This window comes from Podarcis tiliguerta (assembly GCF_965153285.1).
Source record: "Podarcis tiliguerta genome assembly, chromosome: 1".
NCBI lineage: Eukaryota > Metazoa > Chordata > Lepidosauria > Squamata > Lacertidae > Podarcis > Podarcis tiliguerta.
The window spans coordinates 50,589,405-50,611,349 of NC_139534.1; the positions used below are offsets into that span (position 1 = coordinate 50,589,405).

The window sequence follows — 21,945 nt, forward strand, 5'->3', positions numbered from 1 at the left end:
TTCATCTTTCGCTTTTCAATGTGTTGCCCCGCCACCTTCCAAACTGCAAAAAGTCTTATTTCTTTTTAAAGTGGATTTGTTGCACTAGGGCAGGGGTCAGCAACCTTTTTCAGCCATGGGCCGGTCCACCATCCCTCAGAGCATGTGGTGGGCCAGACTATATTTGGGGGGCGGGGGAATGAACGAATTCCTATGCCCCACAAATAACCCAGAGATGCATTTTAAATAAAAGGACACATTCTACTCATTTAAAAACATGCTGATTCCCAGACCATCTGTGGGCCAGATTGAGAAGGCGATTGGGCTGCATCTGGCCCCTGGGCCTTAGGTTGCCTACCCCTGCACTAGGGTGACAGAACCGTTAATCCACTTTGACTGTGGAAACCTAAAGATCTGGTAAGCAGGATCAGGTAAATCTTTCCTGATACCATCATGATCATAAGTTATCATGAATACACAATAAAAAAAGGGTCACTGGTGAGGCCCTTGGTCCAACAGAAAGCTAACATGGTCCATAATCCACCTCAAGGACCTTTGATTAATGCTAATGAGAGTCATTGGAGAGACATGTGGGGTTTAGAAGTACAACCTAAACAGGGAACACACTGCAGATGAGTGAGATAAGAAGAAGAAATAAAGGGACTCAGAACAGATGTATGACTGGTAAACCAAAAAGTTTGAACTAATTGAGTATTAGCCCCGACTAAGGGCATTGCTTATCCAGAATAGGAAAAGAAAGGAAGGTAGGAAGTACCCAATATGTAAAATGGCATTTCTCTCTTTGTAGAAGTATACAAGTACAATGCTGCCATCTAACGGGCAGGACAGGAAAACCTTATTTTCTGTACCACTGTGGCTTCCTATTTTAGTATGCTGTAGAAAGACTTACCACTGGTGAGAGCTTTTTCTCAGCCGGAACTCACTGGAACTAGTTCTAGAAATCTCAGGTGGGCATCATGAACAAGGGAGGTGTTCATGGTGAGCCTCTTTTTGTAGAAAAATAGCATTGCTAGTGACTTTAAAACAGCTAGCTATTTACATATGTGCCTGGTGTGAAAGGTGCCAAATTCATTAGATGGCAGCGCCCGCCCACCCCACCCCTGGATAGAGAGGTCTTTGGACAGGTCATGTGTATAGAGATGGAGACACATCTTGAAAGCAGAATTTCCCCATGTATTCTCATAAGGCCCAAGTCACACTCATCTCTGTTATCTCAGCTGTACAAGGATGAATGAATCCTCCCTATATATCCTACTGAAGGGCGCCTAGCAGGCTCTTTGTGGAACTCTTAGCTATGCAGAATTCTGCAGCTTGGCAGAGAAAACATATTACTCCCATTGGGTGGGCTACTCTTGCTTTCTATTTTATTTCTGATCAATTCATAGTGTTTTCAAACCACAAATGAGGTGTTTCGAGGGGGGCCCCTAGGGGCGCATTGGAAGATGGCCGACAATACCATCTCTCCGACCCACACGGGGTAATTAAGAGGCTGTTATGGGAGTAGGCAGCCTCCCTTGTTGCCCCAAGGGAATGGGGAACACTGCCCTTGCCTGCTGTGCCCATAAATCACCCCCAAATTCAAAAGAAGGGGATGAGGGCACTAGGCAGAATGCCCCCGTGTGGACCTCGGCTCTCCTGGATGCTGTCTCTGATCGCGCACTAGCCGCAGCAATTTGGAATAATTAATTAAAAAAGAAGCAAATGCACATATTTCAAGTGAAGAAGGGGAGTGAGGTCTGCTAATTTAAGGGACCTCTGCGAAGGAAGACGACGGGTTGGAGCAACAGGAATATTTTACGATGAAGATACACCAAAGGCTGGGTATGTCGGCAATGGGACTGAATGGGGGGAGGAACCTTTTTTACTTTCCTTCTATGTGATTTACCAAGAACCCCTCCTCATTAGAACCATTGGTTTAACTGACCCAAGCAGGATAATTAAGGTCTGTGTGGAGATAAACTTTCACCAAAAGTATGCTTTATGGAGATCGAGAAGCAATAAGAGCTTTTGGAATGGCGCAGCAATTAATTCAGAGTCGCCATCTTGCCAAAGGATTTATAGCCGGGAGGAGGATTGGACTTGTTTTCAGACTGCATTCCTGGTGAATCTCCTCAGAGGTTTGAGAAAGGAGGCAGATTGGTGAAGATTAATGACACTAAGACTGTTTTGATGTATGGAAGTGATGTTATATGGAAAACGTCTGGATATGGCTACTGGATAAAAAATATTAAAAAATCCACGCAGGATTACAAACTGTTTTAACCAGCTTGTGGAGACTATCAGAGGTCACAAAGAGAAAGGAAAAATATATGAAAATAACAACAAGAGATGTGGAAAAACAATAAGAAAGGACTGGATAGTACTGTGAACATCATATGGTTAGATTTGTGGACATTAAAACAGCAGCAAGAAGCAAGAAGTTGATTGGATCCCCTTCGGAACTTGAAATATGGGTACCCCCAACAAAAATTTAAAATTTGGCTGTGTAATTTGGAATTTATGTAATTTGATTTGATTTGATGTGATTGGTTAATAAAAAAATATTCTTAAAAAAAAATGAGGTGTTTTGAGCCCCATATAACTTAGGGTGTGTTGTCTCCCATGTGTGCACCCTTGTAAAGAAGGGTGGGGTATAAATGTAATAATTGGTGCCCTTGCACAATAAATCCTGCATTGGTGTCTGGTGGGGATTTCCTTTTGGTGAAAATACCAGTGTATTAGGAAGGCTTTCCCTCAGGATCAGTGCTAGGAAGTAAGAGGTTAACTTCCCCTCTGATATCTGCTTCAGTCCCGATAAGTAATATTCTCTTTCCACTTGGTTTTAATGTATCTATATGGGGTTTGTTGGTTGTTCATTTGTCTGCCTGTCTGACTGTCGCTTTGGGCTGTTTGGAAGTTTCTTTGTGTTGCCTGGGGCACGATAAAGCGGCTATCAAATTTAATAAATAATAATTGTCAGCCCACTTTGGCCATGCCCCGTTTGCATTTTCAAACAACAACAACTCTGCACATTAAATGCAAAGATGCATCAAGTCTAGTTTGGCCCTAAATCCCTCCCAGTCTAGCTGAATCTAGAGAGGTTGGGAGATGACAGGATCCTGAGACTGGAAAATGGAACTTCTCAGGTGGAGGGGTGACTGGGCTGGGCATGGCCTCAAAAGGGTTCATGTAATTGACCGCCTTGGACATCAAGTGCCACCATTCTACTTCTCCCCTCCAAAAACATTCCGTTGGGTGTGGAGACTCCCCACCACACCCTTGTTGATTATTACTGTCCCTGCCTACATGCCATGAACTTCATTTACAAAAAAACAAGGGTGTGCTTCTTCTCAAGCTTTTATTGCATTATATGGAAAACAGCTAGCTAATCCCCAGTGCATTTTCAAAATAAACCCATCTTCCTGTTTCTTATTTTTCTTCCTTCCCCCCGTTTGCTCAATCCATTATATAGTTCTAGTCACCTCACAATTTGCTCATCCTTTCCTTTCCTGTTCTCCTCCCCGCATGTCCACCCCTTTCTAATCCTCACATCCTGCCATGTCATTCTTCCCCTTGTCACCTTCTTTGGCAGAATGTTTTGCAGAAATTGTTGCCCTCCTCCTTGCTGTAGGCCAGCTCCCTACACATAGTTCCAAAGAATGAAACAATTTAGATAATTCCTAGAGCATGAAGTACTACCTGGGACTATGTCTCAACTGGTCAGGCTCAACAGCAGTTAGCTTCCCTGAAAGCAATCAAGACAAAGACCAAGATATTATGATCCAATTCATATTAAAAATGCTCCATTATCTAAGAAGAAGCTCTTTGATGTAGTAGAGTACAAAAGCTTAGCCCTACAATGGATCTCAAACTGCATTTGAGGAAATAAGCTGCTTTCACCATAGTTACTGAAATTGCTAGGATGGCAAGAGGAAAGCTCAGCTTTAGCTCACGGGGGGGGGGTTGGAATGAGAAAAGGTGATAATTGTTTCAATCTGTATTCAGAAACAAAGGACACCACAGTCAGGTAAAAATAATCTACCCAGTTTTTGTAGTTAAGATGGCTTACAAATGCTCTACATAATTCAAATATATACATATTTCTGTCACAATGAAGCAAGATTGCCACTAGTGTTGTTGTTGTTGTTGTTTAGTCGTTCAGTCGTGTCCGACTCTTCGTGACCCCATGGACCAGAGCACGCCAGGCACTCCTGTCTTCCACTGCCTCCCGCCACTAGTGTTATTCCACTGTATTTATGGTGGTTGGGTTTTGTATATGGGGCATAAGAGACACCCAAAGCATTAGTCAGTGATGTAGTAAAACTAAAACACATGTGCTGACCTGGGGTAGTTTGTGTTCTCAGAAAGTCCTTTGCACTAGGCTGCAAAGGCTGCACCTTCCTCAATAGAAAGTATTTCCATGTAAGATAGATTCCTGTTTTTCATGAAACATAGAATATGTGTGATAGATGGAGCCAAAACAATGGGAGGTAGTTCAGTCATCTTAAAGAAGACTATGTTTTCATTCCAAATATTTGGTTTTGTGTCCACACTTTTTCATCCCTAACTAGGGAAAGTAATACTTTCAGGAAGGCTACCATCCTCAACATTGGAGACTTGATTTCAGTTTTGGAAACAACAGAGAATTTCCTCCAGCACGACCCAGTCATGGAAAGGCATTGCAGTTCTTCCTTCAAATTGAATGAAAAAATAACAAGAGTAACTAGGCACTAATTAATTAGGCATTGTCTTCCCCCTGTCCCCCAAAAAGTATCTGTTGCAACGGAATTAAGGGATGCAGAAGTAAGCCTGTGGAGATGTCGGGAATCACAGGGTTTGTTTGACATAGTTGGATAAAACAGCCATTGCTAGTTAATGTGCTAGGATCCATGAAGAAACTGATAAGTTAACATTCTGAAGGAAACTCACCTGATTTACAGCTCCCAGATTAAGTATGCAGATTGGAACATGGAATCCACACTTAATTCCACAAGGTGGTCTAAGGGTATATTTTCATTTTTTAAAACAAACAAACAAACAAACAAACAGAAAACTGCCACTTGGAACCTCTCACACACAGTGTAAATGGGGCTGAAATTGTCCCAGTGTCCCAGACATGGGCATTTACTGGGAAGTGGGGGTGGGCAAAGGAGGCAGTGCCTTCCCCCAATGAAGCATAATACCCAGATTCCCAGCTTTTGTTATTTTTTTCTTTATGTTAAAGTTCAGATGAACACCTTTGTATTAGCCTATTAAGATGTTAGGCAAATGTACAGGCACTATCCTCATTATTTGTGTATGAGAAACCAGATTGCTCCCCACTTTGTGTTCTCCTTGCTGCTACCCCCACAAAAAAAATCCAGTAGACTTTGTACAAAAGCAAGCGGGGGGGGGGACATGATGGGTGAAACTTGTCCAAATGATTCCAACAACCTTAGAAGGTGGTGACTGTTCCTGTTTGGGGTGTGCACTGAAGAAAAGGTTCAGTTCAAGCCCATATTTGACTCTTTAAAAAATGGGCTAGCTAAGCTTGAGCAGCTTCAGAATTTACCAGCTTCAGCTTGGGTTCAAATAGGACACTTGCTTCAGAAAATCCCTTGATTTAGAACTGTTGAAGTGACCCAATCAAACATTGAGGATGATAATGGTTAATGCTTGGAATTTCACTCAAAGGACTCCTATTGAAAATAGATCTGCCAACTTTGGTTCTCTCTGTTTCTCATTTTTTCCAATATTAAATTCAGTTCTCCACATTTCTGCAGCAATTTGCTTTAAAAAAAACTCATGAAAAGGATTGAGCAGTTTAATGTGAATTTCTCCTAATAAACACATTTATGTATGAAGTTTTGACACATGTACCACATCTTTGCAAGCAATCCCCCCCTAATATAATGCAATGTAAACATTGGTTGGTGACCTGCATTGCAAAATTCAGAGAAGTGTGAATTTTGAAGTAGGGCTGTGTTTCAGTTCTCCTATTGTTTTAGAAAGAGCAAATTTGATAGATCCACCTTTAAATGAAAACTGAGTTGAATTTCTTCCCCGTCTGTAGCTCCAGTCCTCCCTGCCAACATGTCCAGGTCCCAAAGGGGGGAAGTTTGGGATCTAGGACAGGGTAGCTGCTTCAACAGTTGTTGTTTCATGGATAAGAGGGGAACACTTAAGGTGCTTGCACCTTATTGGCACTATCCCAACAGGGGCTTTGTGGGTTGAAACACAATTCTCATCACCCTCAACTGAAGCTGCAAGCATTGTTCTCCAAACCTCAGCCTTCACTTTTCTGTACATTGTTGTAGTCATACCTTGTTTTGCCAGAATGGACCCCCGGTCGCTAGCCGAAAAGGACGCAGGGCAAAGCGCTGTGCGCACGCGCGTGGAGCAGTTTGTGCTTCTGTGCATGCTCAAGCAGCAAACCCGGAAGTAACCCATTCTGTTACTTCCGGGTTTGCCATGGACGTTCGCTGGAATGGACGCTAGACGAGGTGGATGTTCGCAGAGGTATTACTGTATTTCATTAACATGTATTCATTTATGCCCCAAACTAATTTGAAGTAGTCCCAGTAACCAAGCTGATGTATTGTGTATGCAGCCCTGGCAGTTAAGTATGAGTATGTAGGATGGGCAGCAGAACTAGGCTGCAATGCGCTCTACGTGGGGCTACCTTTGAAGGTGACCCGGAAACTACAACTAATCCAGAATGCAGCGGCCAGACTGGTGACTGGGAGCAGCCGCCGAGACCATATAACACCGGTCTTGAAAGACCTACATTGGCTCCCAGTACGTTTCCGAGCACAATTCAAAGTGTTGGTGCTGACCTTTAAAGCCCTAAACGGCCTCGGTCCAGTATACCTGAAGGAGCGTCTCCACCCCCATCGCTCTACCCGGACACTGAGGTCCAGCACCGAGAGCCTTCTGGCGGTTCCCTCACTGCGAGAAGCCAAGTTACAGGGAACCAGGCAGAGGGCCTTCTCGGTAGTGGCGCCCTCCCTGTGGAACACCCTCCCACCAGATGTCAAAGAGAACAACAACTACCAGACCTTTAGAAGACATCTGAAGGCAGCCCTGTTTAGGGAAGCTTTTAATGTTTGATGTATCACAGTATTTTAATATTCTTTTGTAAGCCGCCCAGAGTGGCTGGGGAGACCCAGCCAGATGGGCGGGGTATAAATAATAAATTATTATTATTATTATTATTATTATAGGCTGCAGTAGATTAACAGATACTTTGATGTGCAGTAGGACTCGCAACCACCTACCCACTCCCCCAAAAAAGGATGGAAAAGAAATCCTCCATCTTGAGAGAGTGTGGAGTCATATGGCATGAATGACCCAGAGCAGTCAAAATGCAAATTACAAATGCCTGCAATTTCTGTGCAAAACAAGCTGTTGGGCAGCAATATAAACCAGAAGCCTGGGAGGAATGTTGAAAAGGAAATAAGGCATTTGCTCCCTAACAAAAACATTGCATTGTTTTACTGGTTTAGCAAAGAGACATCTCCTTAGATTTACGATATATATTCTCTCTCTCTCTCTCATTCTGGCAGTCAAATCACACTGGACATATGGGCCCACCCATGTCCATGTTAATGCTTAATGTCAGAGATATTTGAGGGAAATCGGACTTCCTAGCTTGCTGTGGTCCACTGGCTAATTCTCTGACATGTTGAGATTGTGAAGTGGCTGTACATGAAAGCTCTGAGCCAGTAAAACCATGGCTGAAATTTTGCCTCACCTATACAGCCATGAGTTTGTGGTAAGCCAGTGATCTCTGATACAGAGGCCATGATCATATCGATCTTCCTTAAAGGGCAATTGTGAAGATTACAGAGAAAGCAAGAAGGTTAAACCCTTGAAAAAGAATAGAGGCCTGGAGTTGAAGGTGTTTGTTTTGTTCTTTCTGTGTCACTTCATTGCACTTGTAACTCACCCAGAAAAAGAACAGACACACATTTTGTTTGGGTATTCTGAGGCTGCATACACAATACGCATTTAAAGTACATTTTAAAGCACATCCTCCCCACTCCAAAAGAAAAAAGACAAAGAATCCTGGGAATCCATACAATCCAAAGAATCCATACAGTGTTGATAGAGGATCTCTGTTGCTTACAAACAAGATTTCCCTAAAATATATCTGTTTATTCTCAAGTTATTGTACCAAATGCATGAACTGAGAGAGGTATCATTAACAGAGCATTTAAGGGTCTGAAGAGAAGCTGTAAAACTTGATCTCTGAAGAGCTGGCAGCTAGGAATGGTGCCTAAAGTGTCTGGTTGGCATTTGTTATAAAAATTAATGTTACTTGTTTTAGGACCCACTTTCTTTCCTAGGAAGAAAAGACAGTCAGGAACTTTGATTTGGTTAGTCTCAGAATATGAACAAATTTATGGCAGAAGTAGGGAACCTGAGGCCCTCTGGATGTCATTGGACTCCAGCTCCCATCGGTCCAAGCCATCATGGCCAATTGTTAGGGCTGATGGGAGCTGTAGTTCTGTAACATCCAGAGGGCTCAGGTTCTCCATCTGATTTGTGGAAATGGTCACATTAGAAAACAACCCTTAGGCATGACATACACAACTGTCTGTAACGGGGAAACAGAATATCCTGCATTTCTCTCCACTGTATCCCAGTGCTCCATAGCTTGTGATTCACCTTACCCTACACTCTGATATCATACCCTCCAACATCCCGCAGAGGAAAATCAGGGCTATGCTCTTGTGGGAGTCAGGTGACTCATACAAGAGCATGCCCCACCCCCAATAGAGCATCTTTTTAGGCTGTGCTCTTGTGGGAGTCAAAACAGGAGATCCCAGGATCCAATCAGAAGCCGGAGTGGCTTCTGTAATTCTGGGATGTCCCGCTCAAAGTGGGACAATTGACAGGTATGTGATATTACTGTGCTGTATATTTCCCATGCTTCACTTTGTTGGTTGTTGACGATGTCAGGGATTGTGTAGCAGGAGGAGGATGGCAGAATATAGGATAAGCTGAAGAACATGCTGCAGAGGGGAAGAGCCTCACAGATTGTTCACCATTATTGGCACAGTCCCATGTTTCCTGTTGCCTGTAATTTTGCCTTTTCCCAGGCTGAACAGAAATTACAATTTGTAATCTTGCTGAATATCATGGCTTAACATGACTGAAGATCTTGGGCTTTGTGTGTTGTTCCAAAGAGTACTTGGCAAGAGTTTGTTGATGGTAAACATTTATTGCGTTATGTGCTTCACATACTAAGTAATTTATTATTAAGTCACTGATAACAGCAAGCAACTGAAAAGTATGTCTGTCAGTCATCTGGTTGCAGATGTCACTCAAAAATACCTACGTTCCAAAGCACCTTGTCTCTGTTAGAAAGAAAGATGGAAAGAGAATTGATATGGTGGACATGAAACGAGAAGTGCTTACCCAATACATTAAGCTCCTTCAGATGAGTTTTTTATTCGCCATTCCAATTTGCTTGCACAAAGTGTGCACAATGGTGGTGATATCTGGTCTTTACAGTGCATTCATTCTTTTTTGTTCATAGGGCAGATGCTTGCAGGGTGTTTGTTGTCTTTCCTTAGTGAGTTGTTCAGCCCACACTTATCAATGCATTTCCCCATCACTTCCCAAATTGCAAAAGGTCCATTTTTTATTTTTCAAAAGTCGATTTGTTGTGCTTTAATCCACTTCAATTGTGCAAAACTGAAGTCCTTGCATGTACCTGAACCCCTCTTGCAAAATACGGACACCCTGGAGGCACTCAGATATTGTTTTAAAAAGAAAGATCCCATTTTCTAAAGAACAGAGCATAAGAATCCCACCCACTCAACCTGTGGCAAAGAGTTCATTTGATATGATATATCTAGCATGGCACAAGTGAGAGTGACTTCCCCACTTTCTGCCCCAGTGTTACTTTCCGGTGTGACAAAACAGGAAAAATAAAGCAGATTCTATGTTCCTATACAGATTTTTATCAGCTCCCCCTCTCATTCCATCTTGTCCCCAGCTCCTATTTCTTCCTCACCTCTTCACCCTTTCCTTCATCTAACTTTCCTCTTAGACCCCTTGTTCTTTTCTCTGCTACTTCCTAGGGATTTTCCCACTTGGATTTCCACTATTGCTTCTCACCAAGACCACTCCACCCCCTTTTTGTAAGGGTCTTTGTGCAGCTTTACTCTGGCAACTTTACATTCCCTTCACAGCAATGGCACTGCTTTTTCAAATATTGAGAAAGTGTCCTCTCAACAGTATTTATAATGTATGTGACTGTTCTGTGACATAACAGCAACTTAACCAGTAGCAGCAGGAAGGTGATTACAGTAAAAGACTGCCAGTTATTAGCCTATGATAACCAGATAGATGCCAGGGACGTGGGTGGTGCTGTGGTCTAAACCACTGAGCCTCTTGGGCTTGCCAATCAGAAGGCTGGCGGTTCGAATCCATGCAATGGGGTGAGCGCTCATTGCTCGGTCCTAGCTCCTGCCAACCTAGCAGTTTGAAAGCATGCCAAAAAAAGTGCAAGTAGATAAATAGGTACCGCTCTGGTGGGAAAGTAAGCAGCGTTTCTGTGCGCTGCTCTGGTTTCGCCAGAAGCAGCTTAGTCATGCTGGCCACATGACCTAGAAAAACTGTCTGTGGACAAACGTCAGCTCCCTCGGCCAGTAAAGCGAGATGAGCGCCGCAACCCCAGAGTTGTTTGCAACTAGACTTAACTGTCTGGGGTCCTTTACCTTTATAATCATATAGATAGATAGATTCCCCCATTTCTGTATCATACCCAATGCCTAATGTGGTGCAACCTTCTTTATGCATTTGCATGCATTGGGAATTCTAGAAAAACCACTGCAGGGTGAAGAAAAGGATTCTGTGGACACAGTGACCCTTGTGTCCTCCCAAACAAGTACATGCAAGGTGCTCCACTAGAAAGCCCCTCCTGCTCTCTGGCCCAACTTTTTGTTGCAGAGGCTGGGCTGCTGTAGGAGAGGTCCACATTTACATAAACATAGGCTTAGGTGATAATGAGTGGAAACTGCTACTGGTCGTTGTGCAGTCATTTCAGTTTTTCTTCAAAATTCTCCATGGGTTTTTGGGCAAAAGGGACAAGCAAGAATAGCTGCATTCACCTCAAATTTCTCTTTGGGTGAAATTCAGGAGCAACTCTAGGGACCATTTTCTATTATTCTTTTGCAGTGTGCAAACTCTTCAGTGTGAGAGTGCAAGGGAGCAGGAGTGAATACAGCCACCATCATGATTTCCCTGTGCAAAAAGTAGAGAGTCTTTATTCCTTTGCTCCCTTAAAGTTTTGAGATACAATTCCAGCAATCCAGACACCAAGCTGGGCATTTTCAAGCAACAGTATATTTCATATAATTGATTTTGTTTAAAATCTTATCATTTATAAAGCCATACAAGGAACTGCAATGAGTCAAGATAGCTGTACAAAGGGAAAGGAAAGCTTAGTTGTGCATGGTCCATTCACACATGAACCATGGGTGATGCAGAGGCGTCTCTTAGAGAAGTGACAAAAGGTATGGGCACAAAGATACAAAATATAAAGGATAATTCTGTCTGTATAAATACATAAAAAGGGAGTTAATTCTGGCATGTGGCTTGTTTCCCTTCCCAATTACTCCTCTTTGTGTAGGCATTTGCATGTTTGGTGTGTACTTTAAAAATGGGAGGGGATGCAAGAAGAAACAAAAAGTTGCTTTAAAAGGTCATTAATACTGATAAAGGGTGCTGTAACAACATTAACCATGGTAGTCATAAAACAGCAAATAGTCTGAACTGCAATTTTAAAGTCTGGATCTCCCTGCTTCTAGCGGCTGCAACCCTATAACCGTTGTCTATAAGCTCTATTGTCTTCAGTGGAATTGACTTCTGCATAGAACTGCCCTCTTAACTTGAGAGTAGATGTCACTGACTTGAATGGGGTGTACTTCCTAGTAAACACTGTTAGATTTGGACCATTTGGCTTTAAATCTGAAACTGATTTTGGAGCTATGCCACTCATCTCCTGTAGACCTACTTAAAAAAATGGGAACTGACTACTGGAGATCAATGGGCCTGCTCCAAAGTTGAGTAATTTTATGCTGCTCTTTGAAAAAGTACCTACTTGCAACAGAAACCAGCATCCCAATCCTAAACCCATCACTTGTAGGACCACATGATTGTAATGGGGCACTTCCAAGGAATATGGTTAGGAGTAAAATGTCTTCTTTTTGTGGGGCTCAATATTCCGGTGGTGTTTTAGGAGTCTGTTGCTTTTATTAATAACCCTATACACGCTGCTTTTCTTTAGCCCCAAATTCAGGTATATATTGGATGGCATTGGCTAATGATTTATTTGGAGAACCACAGGAGCTTTGTGGCTATGCAGCCAGGTTGCCATTAATGGGCACAGGGTGAATGAGGGGCCATGTTGAACAAGGGTTTGTTTGTTTTTAATGTGGGTGAGAATGCTGATGAAAATGCTGTACAAACACTATGATGACAAATTATGGAACAACTTCTAAAAATGGGTGGAAGCTTTATAAGGGGGCTGCAATAGGAGATGTTAGTCTTCATTGCCTTAGTATGATAGAAGCTATTATGTCCATGTATAAACCTGGGAGTTTATTCCTCACAAAGTGATGGTTTTATCCCTTTTAATTTTTAACTGAACTTCTTGGCTTAATCAGAACAGACTCAACTTGAATAACGTGTTCTGAGTCATCCACAAACAGATTAATAAATTGATGGTTGCCAGAATAGTAATATATTGGGCCTGTGGCCTTTAAATGTTTCTCCAATACATCCAGTTCCAATTACTGAGTACAGGCCATTGGTTTCTTTTGGGTATTGGTCTAGTATGGTCCTTATGACTCTGGCCTTATGACTTTCTTATACTACAAGAAAGATTTAGCAAAACTACAATGCTAGCTCAATGCCCCATGTAGAGTAGCAGTGCAGCCGTTTGCCATAATGCAGAGATATATTAGGTCATTAATCCTCACAGCTATATTGAGCTGGATGTCAAATAATATTTGTTGCTGCAAAATATTAAACATCTTTGTCCGCTGTATGTCAGCTACAGAGAGACAAAAAGAGACAGTACTGTCTCTAATGCTGTTTACTTTAAATTTCTTTTACAGGCATTGGGAAGGGATTACTTATTTAAAAATGATTACTTATTTGAAGTTGTATTTAAAGCAAGCAACTGCAGGAGCTTTAGGGATAAATTTGGGATTTTTATAACATTTAAGGAACTGGACATGAGGGTATATGAATGGCTTTGCTCCTGTTCTCTTCTACATCTTACTTTGGCTGTTTCACTGCTCAGTAACCTTCCTCAAATCTCAAGTTATATATCAAATTAGTTATCACCACCCAGCTGGTGGAAGGGTGATTTAAGTTTCACAAATTTGCTAGAGAAAAACATAATGAACAAAAGTCACTAGTAAACACGATTTTAAAACAAAGAAAGAAAAACTAAAGAGTGGAAAAGAGGCACATTCAAGAAATGTACAGCCAACAGGAAGAGGAAAGTGCATTTCAGACAGGTATCTTTGGCAAGATTATGCAGTTCTTTTTGTACGGAGGAGGGTGTTTGTGTGCATGTGTATAAAATATAACACCTTCTATTGAAAGGGTAGAGTTATTACTACATTGCATACATTGGGGGGGGGGGATTACATTAGACATCAGTCCCAGGCATTGGAAATGAGTTGGTGAGTTTCAGATGGAATTATCTTCTCTTGTGCTCTTTAAAAGACATTCAATAAATGGCACAAGTTTTTTTCGGGGATTGCAGCAGCTCCTCCAGCACTTGGAGTTTGGCAGAAAGCAACTAAACCAGTTTAGAACAGGGACTCGCTCTCTCCAGTGCCACAAACAGCCTCCTTAAGCCTATGAAGAAACTGTGGCTGAGGCAAATTAACACCACCAAACAACCCAAGGATGACTCACCTAGTGAGCAGCTCACTTACATCCTGGGCAAGTGGCTGGGTGCGGGGAGATCAATGGATAAAGAACATGGCAGACGCAAATAGCCCCACAAGGCAGAGAAGGAGACAATCTGTTGCCTCTGAAGTTGTGACAGTATTTCGAAAATTGGTTGCCTTCTCCTCCTCACATATGCCAGGATGTTCCTTCCTGGGTTGGCACTGGCAGTCCATAAAAATGGACCAGAGGTTTCCATCGAGATTGGTCTCCTTTTGATCCCTGCTCTATGGTTCTTAGCACAAATGGAGAGGCACACTGCAAGTTGAGGGAAAGGAAGGAAGGGCAGATAAAAATCATACTCCACTAACCCAATCAAGATATACACAGAAATTATTGGGTCTGGGGGAACTCTCATTTCTTCTAGCAACTTCTTGTGCCTCTTTGTGCTCTTTTTCACAAGCACTTGGTTAGCTCCGGAGCGAGAGCCACCCTGGAGGAGCTGGGGACCTGATCTATGGAAAAACTGTGGTTGATAAATACAACGGTTACTCCTAAAATGCAGCTTTTGTCTTGAATGCAAGCTGGAAAAGCAACAAGTTACATAATGTGATTAGCTCTGCCTTTTAAAATAAAGCCATAGTCAGCAAGTATGGCCCAAACACATAGGGATCTTTAAACTTTCCATCTTCAGCTAGTGAGTTAGTAAAGGAGCAGTGAGCAGGTCATGGCTGGAAGCAGGTATTCTGACATGCGTGTGCTCGCCATGATGATATATATGTGACCACAGAAGCCTTATATCAAGGTCACTTCCTTTGAATGGCAAAACAATAATGAACCATAAAGTTTCAATACCGCTCTCTGTGGCAAGACAGCAAATGATGAAGGGGAAGGGTGAGATTGCAAATTTTAATTTTTTGAAAGCAGTGAAAAAATGAAGTCTGAAAAATAGAGACTTTCAAAAAATATATATATTTATAATATTTATATATATATCTATAGACACAGTGTTTCTCTAATTGGTTAATGGCAGGGTGAGACAGTTGCAGGTGAGGGAGGGGGAATCATCTTGCTTGAATTTTGCAGAAGGAGGACATATTTGTAACCTAGAAGAGAATAAGCTATCGCAGTCTCTGGCATCCCATCTGGATGCGGGTGGGGCAGAGCCTGGACGATGACACCAATAACTGATGCTCCCACTCCATCCAAGGAACCATCTCAACAACAGTCCTTGGATGCAAAACTCATGCTTTATACAGTATCCAGAAATAAGTCTCTCTTCACACACTTTCACACATACGCACACCTCTAACCTTTGCGTCACTCAGCAACGAAGTACAAAATTTATACATGCTCACTTGCTCATTTCTAAAAATGAGGAGGTGGGGATGAGAAAGGCTGTATTGTTGCACTGCCCTGTGGCATGATATCAAAATACATTGCTCTTATGGGGCTGGGGTGGAGAGGGATGGACATCTTTTGAAATCTTGCCCATGTCAATAATACTAACCAAATAAGCACTTTGTACTAAGTTATACATACAAGAGTCTATAACATGGACAGGGAGGAGGGGGGAATGTAGGAAGATGAAAATATCAGAGGAGGTAAAAGATAGATAAAAGCAATATGGCAAAAATAAATACTTTTTGTGTAAATTTCACTTTAAATTTTTTTGATTAGCTTACATTATTTCGTCAGTATATTTCATACATACATACATACATACATATATATATTATATCAAGGCAATGAGAGATCCACACTCTCTAGGGGAATTTAGGTGACTGCATGACTTGGAGTTTGTATTTTGACTTTTTAGTGAATGTTGCATGGCTTCATGCTGAAGTGCTTCATCAACACACAGCCTGTCCCTAAAGACCTTCCCCTGCTAATTCAGGAACCCAGATGGTATTTTAGGGGAACAGACTTTTCATCCATTGTTTTAAATGGGAGGTCTCAGCCCAACCCAACCCACACTGTGTGTTATGAGTCCTGTTGCGTGTTATCAACAGAGGAGGGTGTGAAGGGCTTACTTCCCACATGCTCCTTATCTGTTGATTCAAGTTGTTGTCATGCATGCTAGTCTCTTCATAAGTCTTTGACCAATCCCCGTTGGACCAGCTGACACAGCAAGCCAAAAGTGACTTGCTTTCAGCAGGGCCTTGACTCTAGTCTAAGTAGAGGTTGAAGAATTCACAATAAACCCATAGGATTTGACACATGGGAACATCTCTTTGTCCATTCAGCACAAGTGTTCATGTCTGGGATTTGCCAGTGCAGATGATGTGAGAACCCTACACAACAGGATACTTCCACAACAAAGCAGACGTCTCCTGACAAGTCAACCTTTCCTTGACAAAGATACCCAGAGCCATTAGTTAATAGGCAGCACTTCTGCAGGCCCCCCATTAGGAGTGGCAGAAGTCATGCTAGTAAAAAGACTAATTTGTGATGTTGGCAGAAAAATACATAGTTCCTCCATGGCTGCTGCTACATTACTACCTCATTCACTGTGAAAATGGATATGTAGCGGCTCTGCACAAAAAAGATTTGCAAGGTAGAAACTGCCTCCCTTTCCACAACAAATGTCAGTTGAGGACAACACTGCCAAGTGTCAACTAGTGTGTCAATGCAAGATCTGATGCCTCCAGAAGCAAACACAAAGCCTGAAGAGGCAAAATAATGAATTTTGCTACATATTAATTGTTGCGCTCAAATGGATACAGATTAATCAACTATGGCTGTGCTTAAGCCAAAGCTCACACCAAGTTGGCTCTCCTTACATCATTATTCCTAGTGGCTTCAAAACAAGATCCCCCTCTCCCCATTACTGGATCATTCATCTTGCCTTCGCGCAATTGAATAATTTCCATGCAAGATACAAAATGACGTGCATGCCTACCGAGAAGGGGTAAGCCTGGACAGGAAAGGAATGGCATTCCCAAACTGCTGGTATTTAATTTTTTTTTAGGGGCAAGGGGATCATGGGACAGATTCCCTGTTCAAATGACCAACCATGGGTCTCATTGCATAGAAACCAGAAGATATAATTATGATGTGGCTAGCATGCTCCTTAAACTTAGCTAGGGGAATACTCCCTACAACTCTGGTATACAAATTATGTGTGCACATGCACTGTGCACATGTATGAGGTGTGGACTTCCTGCCTCTGTAGTAGATCAGGCGCTACTGCTCATGAGGCTTCTCCAGCTGGAGTAATGGAGGCCAATGTTCCTAGAGGAGGAGGAGAATGCAGGGGTCAACCGTTCTGAATAACCATCACATCATTCAGCAAAGTCATGATCTTAACACTGCAGATTTCCACAGATATGTATTGCAACAGGTGCACACTACACAAATGCGCACACACAGGCACACGCACACACGCTCCATACATTCAGCAGTTGAAGAGTTGGGAGCAATTACTTTCAGAAATGGGTACCAATGATTGCTTGTTCGGCATGTCTCTCAATGTGATTCCTGCAGCTCACGTATTCATGATTTTTTAAAAGTTTGCCTTATTTTCTAAACAAGCAACTACTATATAGTCCTACCCCACAAAGGTAAATAAGATCCGTGCTTTGGCCTGTGGGGCTGAATTCTCTGATTTCATGCTGATCCAAAAAGCCAAAATTGTCTCCACCTCTTGAACTTGGCAGGGAAAGGCGACGATGTCGGTTCCTTGGTTTCTACTATGTACGTACGTTTGCTTGGTTTGGGCTTTTCAGCAATTCAGACCTTCCCCCACTCTCCCTCTCTCCCCCCGCCCCCTAAAATTGGTTCACTTCCCTCTTTTGCAACGCACTTCCTCGCACTCCTTCTCGGAACAACTCCAAGTCCTTCTTCAAAATTCAAGGGCAAGAAGCCCCCTTCAGGGGGAAGGCATCGGTTCATCTCTTCTGAGAGGAGCCGAGCATGACCCTGGAGACAAAGTTGACAATGGCGGCAGCTGGTTGGTCGGGGTCCAGCTCAGCAAAGAGGTGGCAGACGTTGTCTGTTGTACTGCCTTGTTTCCTGGCCACAAAGCCAAAGAGTCTGCAGAGATGACAAAGAAAAGAATGGGAGGCGAGGGAGAGAGAGAAAGGTGTAAGCTAGGGCAGACATGAATAACCACAGCTATTTGTGGAGCAGAGATTGCATACTAGTGTTATCAGATAAGCTATATAAATATTCAATCTTCTACCAGTGGAACTTGAGACATGTATCACATGGAATTGGAGGTGGGGAGGTGTGGCCTTTGGAGAAAGGATGTGGATTTCAATTGGTGTAGCTCCATTATCTCAGTAAGAACAAGATGTTTGGGTTTGTTTGTTTGTTTGTTTTCAATTTTAACTTTCAAAAGGAAAGTTATAAATACTAGATGAAACAAAATGGAACAAAATGTGATCCTCCTCCTGTCATGTCTAATTAGAGAAAGAAAAATCCAGACAGCTGGAGATTCTAATAAAAACACCCCTTGCTACAGACAGTACCTAAAATTAGTGGGGCCCATAAGCCCCCAGAGCTCGCTCCAAGCTACTCAGCTAGAGGCAGTATCAGGAGGAGAACGGAAAACACGACCAGAGAGAGGAAGTAGCTCAAATTGGTCACACAGCTTGGCTTTTAATAGGATTTTTCTCCCCTAGTAGAAGTAAAAGGATCATATTCAATAAATCTCTCATTATGTATGGGCTAGTATCACATCTATAGTACAAAACTCTCCATTGTTTATTGGAACAAATTATTACTCTGATTGCATTTTTCTACTGCATTTCTCAGTCCTTTTTCTTTTGCTAAACAAAATGGCAAAACTTGGGAGGTTAGAAAAAAAGAAGTTTTTGCATTTGAGTTTGGGATGGCAAGAGTCTTTTTCAGACTCTTGTTCTGTCTCCTGCCCTCCACCCCCTTTGGGATCATGTGAAATGTGACCTCAACATGAAGTACTGAACTCTCCAGTGTGAGTTTAGATAAGCTAGACACAGGCAACAGTCCCTAAGTGAGTTGGACATTGGTAGGATAGACTGCCATCACTGCTTGTGGTTACAGACTGCCATATGCTGAGGAACATTAAACTGAGGAACTGAAGTCAGGGTTGTTTCTGTGGTACCAGTTGATGGAGCCATTCATGCAATGCTAACCATGGTTTTGACAGCACTGATAACAGATTGAAAGCAAATCTGTCTGAATCAAGGGTCACTCCCCACTCCCTGAAACAGATGGATGCACCAACTGAGTGGGAAATGGACATGTGCAGATGTATGCAGCCTGCTGCTGCATATAACTTTTCAACCAGGTCTGGGGTTTTTTGGGGGGTGGGGATACAACCAGACATTCTCAAATATTATTTAAACACGTTCTCTGTTTTATTTTTAAAGTAACATTTCCCAGTGTAAATGAAGTGGAAGTTGACATGTTTGTGTTTCATTTCTTTAGGTAAACACTTGAAAAAAATCCACGGAACTTCAAGACTTCTTGTGCAACAAAGAATTCAACCAAGATGGTTTCTCTCAAGATTTCCTCAGAGACTTTAAGAACCTTGTGCTACGTTCCCTGATGGTTGTCTGGAGAAGTCAAAGATGACTTGGTATGGCAGTGCCACACCCCTCCTTTGGGAATCAAGGGCCATGTGGGCTGGTGTGTATTATCTGTGCTATTTTCGTGGCTAAGAATGGGCTTTGCTGTTTATTCAGAAATGTAGCGGGCATGTCTATAATGACATGTGGAAACTGGAGTCATGACACTTCATGGGAACGATGGGGAAACTCAACACTTGCATAACATAAAAGCCAAGCTGGCCCCTTTGCTTAAAATAAAAACATTTTCTGGAAACAGATTTGGCCTATTACATCTCTCTTGGTCTGATGATTTCTGCTTTAAAGCCTTTTGGACCTCAAAGTTAGGACCAATATGGAAGTTCAGACTAACTCTCCATCTGATCACTCCTCTCAGTTATGTGAACCACTTTGATCAAAGATAAGTTAGGCCAAAGAACCATTCATACATGTCTGTAAGCTTTGGAGAATCTAGCCACTATCAGAAGGGCCTCTGTCCTTTGTAATGGTCTTACACTGAACCTGAAGTTGAAAAACAAGACTTACTTTGCAGCACCACCACTGTCTGACTTAGTCCACCTGAGGAGATAAGAACAGCCTTTGGTTAATTTTCACCAGGGCAGGAATCCACAACAATACTAAGGTCCAACCTGTACAGTGGAGTAATTAAAGTGGGGTATGGGGGTAGGGAAGACTGGTAAAGTAACACTTTGACTGAATTGGTTGCCTAATCACTTGACCCCTTTCTTCCCTGTTTAAAGTAACAAATAAGTACAGCCAAGAAAGGGGTGTGGGCTCCATCTACCTACTACTATTATGAGAAACCCCTCTTCCTTATCCCCTTCTTCTGAGAAACGGCCTGTTGCCAGAATATATTAAGATCTTCAAAAGTGTTGAACTTATGAGCTGTTGGGAAAATGTCTCTGAAATACAAGCTGCTCCAGTGCCTCCAGTGCTGCTCCAGTGCCTCCACTATTGAACAGCTTTCATAAACAACAATGGGTTACGGTGTGATTTTTGCAGGCCCTTCTAGTCAGTCTTCTGGAATCTCATGTCAAAATATTTATGCCAATCAAAGCCCCTGAAACTAGCAGGGATATGATATAGCTAAATGGTACAGCATCTGCTTCCGATGCAAAAGATCCCAAGTCCAATCCCTGGCATCCCAGGTAGGGATGGGAATGTCCCCTGTCTGAAGCCCTGGATAGCAGTTGCCAGTCAACATAGACAATCCTGGCCTAGTTGGACCAATAGTTGGACTCGGTATAAAGCAGCTTTCTGTGTTCCCATGATGCTTCCCTACTGTCTAAAGCAAATGGTTGACCGAAGTTCAGTTTGTCACCTTTGCTCCTCGCGTAGTTCCTTATAAAGGATAATCAAGTGTGTGAGGCACCTAGAAATCTCACCTACTATTGACAATTTCCTGTGTTTTGGAAATTAAGGAAGTCCACCTTGCTGCAGTGTCACAGAAGAACAGAAGTTTAATTACATAGATTTCTGCTCTCAGTGAGTACAGTACGAGACTCTTACTCTCAGGGTCATGGGTTTAAAAGATTCCTGCATTGCAGGGGGTTGGACTGGATGACCCTCATGGTCCCTTCCAACTCTACAATTATAGAATTCTATGTGGAAAATGGAGTCTGCAAGAACTTTGGATTTTCTGAGAAGCAAAGGAAGGGAATGAAGGGTTCTGCCATCTCCTATATTTCGCTTTGTTCAGCTATGGTTTAGTGCTCCTTAAATAGGTTCTTTGTCTGATATAAATTAGGAGTTCCTTTATGGATATGATCCTGCTCTGTGAAACTGCCTGCTCCTTAAGATATGCAAACCAGGCACTGTTCAAGGTACAGTCACATGCAGAGGTGACAGGGCTTTTTTCTTTTTCTTTAGTGATACTCAGCTGGTGCCTACCCTGTTAGATTTTCAGAGCCAGGCCCTTGAACTTTAATGGATGGTGTATTTTACTCTTGCCTTCTCTGGTTTATTGCTCTTTTCACATTTTTTTTAAATACTGCCCAAAAGTTGAGTTTTAGCTGCTTCTTATTAGGCACCTTGCAAGCTTACACTGGAAAGCAACAGTAAAAGTCTTTAAATAAATAAATAACGTGGGATAGAAAACAGAAAGTCATTTTCCCCACCCCATTTTTGCTATGATATATCTGCCTATGAGTACTTTTTTGATTTGAGTCTCTTTAATCACAATAAAACGAAAACCCTGCCACTTACTTTCTCTCCTGTGGGTCCACATCACAGAAGGTGACACTGATGATGGGGTAATGTCGTCTGAAGAACAGCCTGAAACAGAAATATGAACATGAGTAAGTGACATAGTTAAAAGAAATGATAGTTGATGAATGCTTCTGGGCCCATCCATACAAATGGCCAAACAACCCCAAGGTAATCAGTACCATCCTATTACATGAGCTCTGCATCAGTCATTTACAAGGCTAATGGAACACTGGCCAGCAGGGATGTATTAAATGCAAAAATATCCTGAGCTTTACTTGATGTCTACTAGCCAATTATGACAAAACAG

General features: G+C 42.3%; 1 protein-coding gene and 1 long non-coding RNA gene across 52 annotated transcripts in view; one reads left to right on the plus strand and one right to left on the minus strand.

Annotated features, from left to right (window-relative positions):
- LOC310673224 overlaps positions 1 to 19,688 on the plus strand; it is a 34,437-nt gene extending 14,749 nt beyond the window's left edge. For both annotated transcript variants that reach the window (XR_014508921.1, XR_014508922.1), the window contains one exon: positions 19,291 to 19,688. This is a non-coding gene — a long non-coding RNA (uncharacterized lncRNA). The remainder of the gene's footprint in view (positions 1 to 19,290) is intronic.
- The window catches only part of TNS1 (tensin 1), a 327,340-nt gene continuing 316,604 nt past the window's right edge, over positions 11,210 to 21,945 (minus strand). For all 50 annotated transcript variants that reach the window (XM_083429724.1, XM_083429722.1, XM_083429720.1 and 47 more), the window contains 3 exons: positions 21,636 to 21,704; positions 19,956 to 19,988; positions 11,210 to 17,913 (listed from right to left, as the gene is read on the minus strand). In XM_083429724.1, the coding sequence (XP_083285850.1) occupies positions 17,769 to 17,913; positions 19,956 to 19,988; positions 21,636 to 21,704 (247 nt within the window). In that variant the 3' untranslated portion in view covers positions 11,210 to 17,768. The remainder of the gene's footprint in view (positions 17,914 to 19,955; positions 19,989 to 21,635; positions 21,705 to 21,945) is intronic.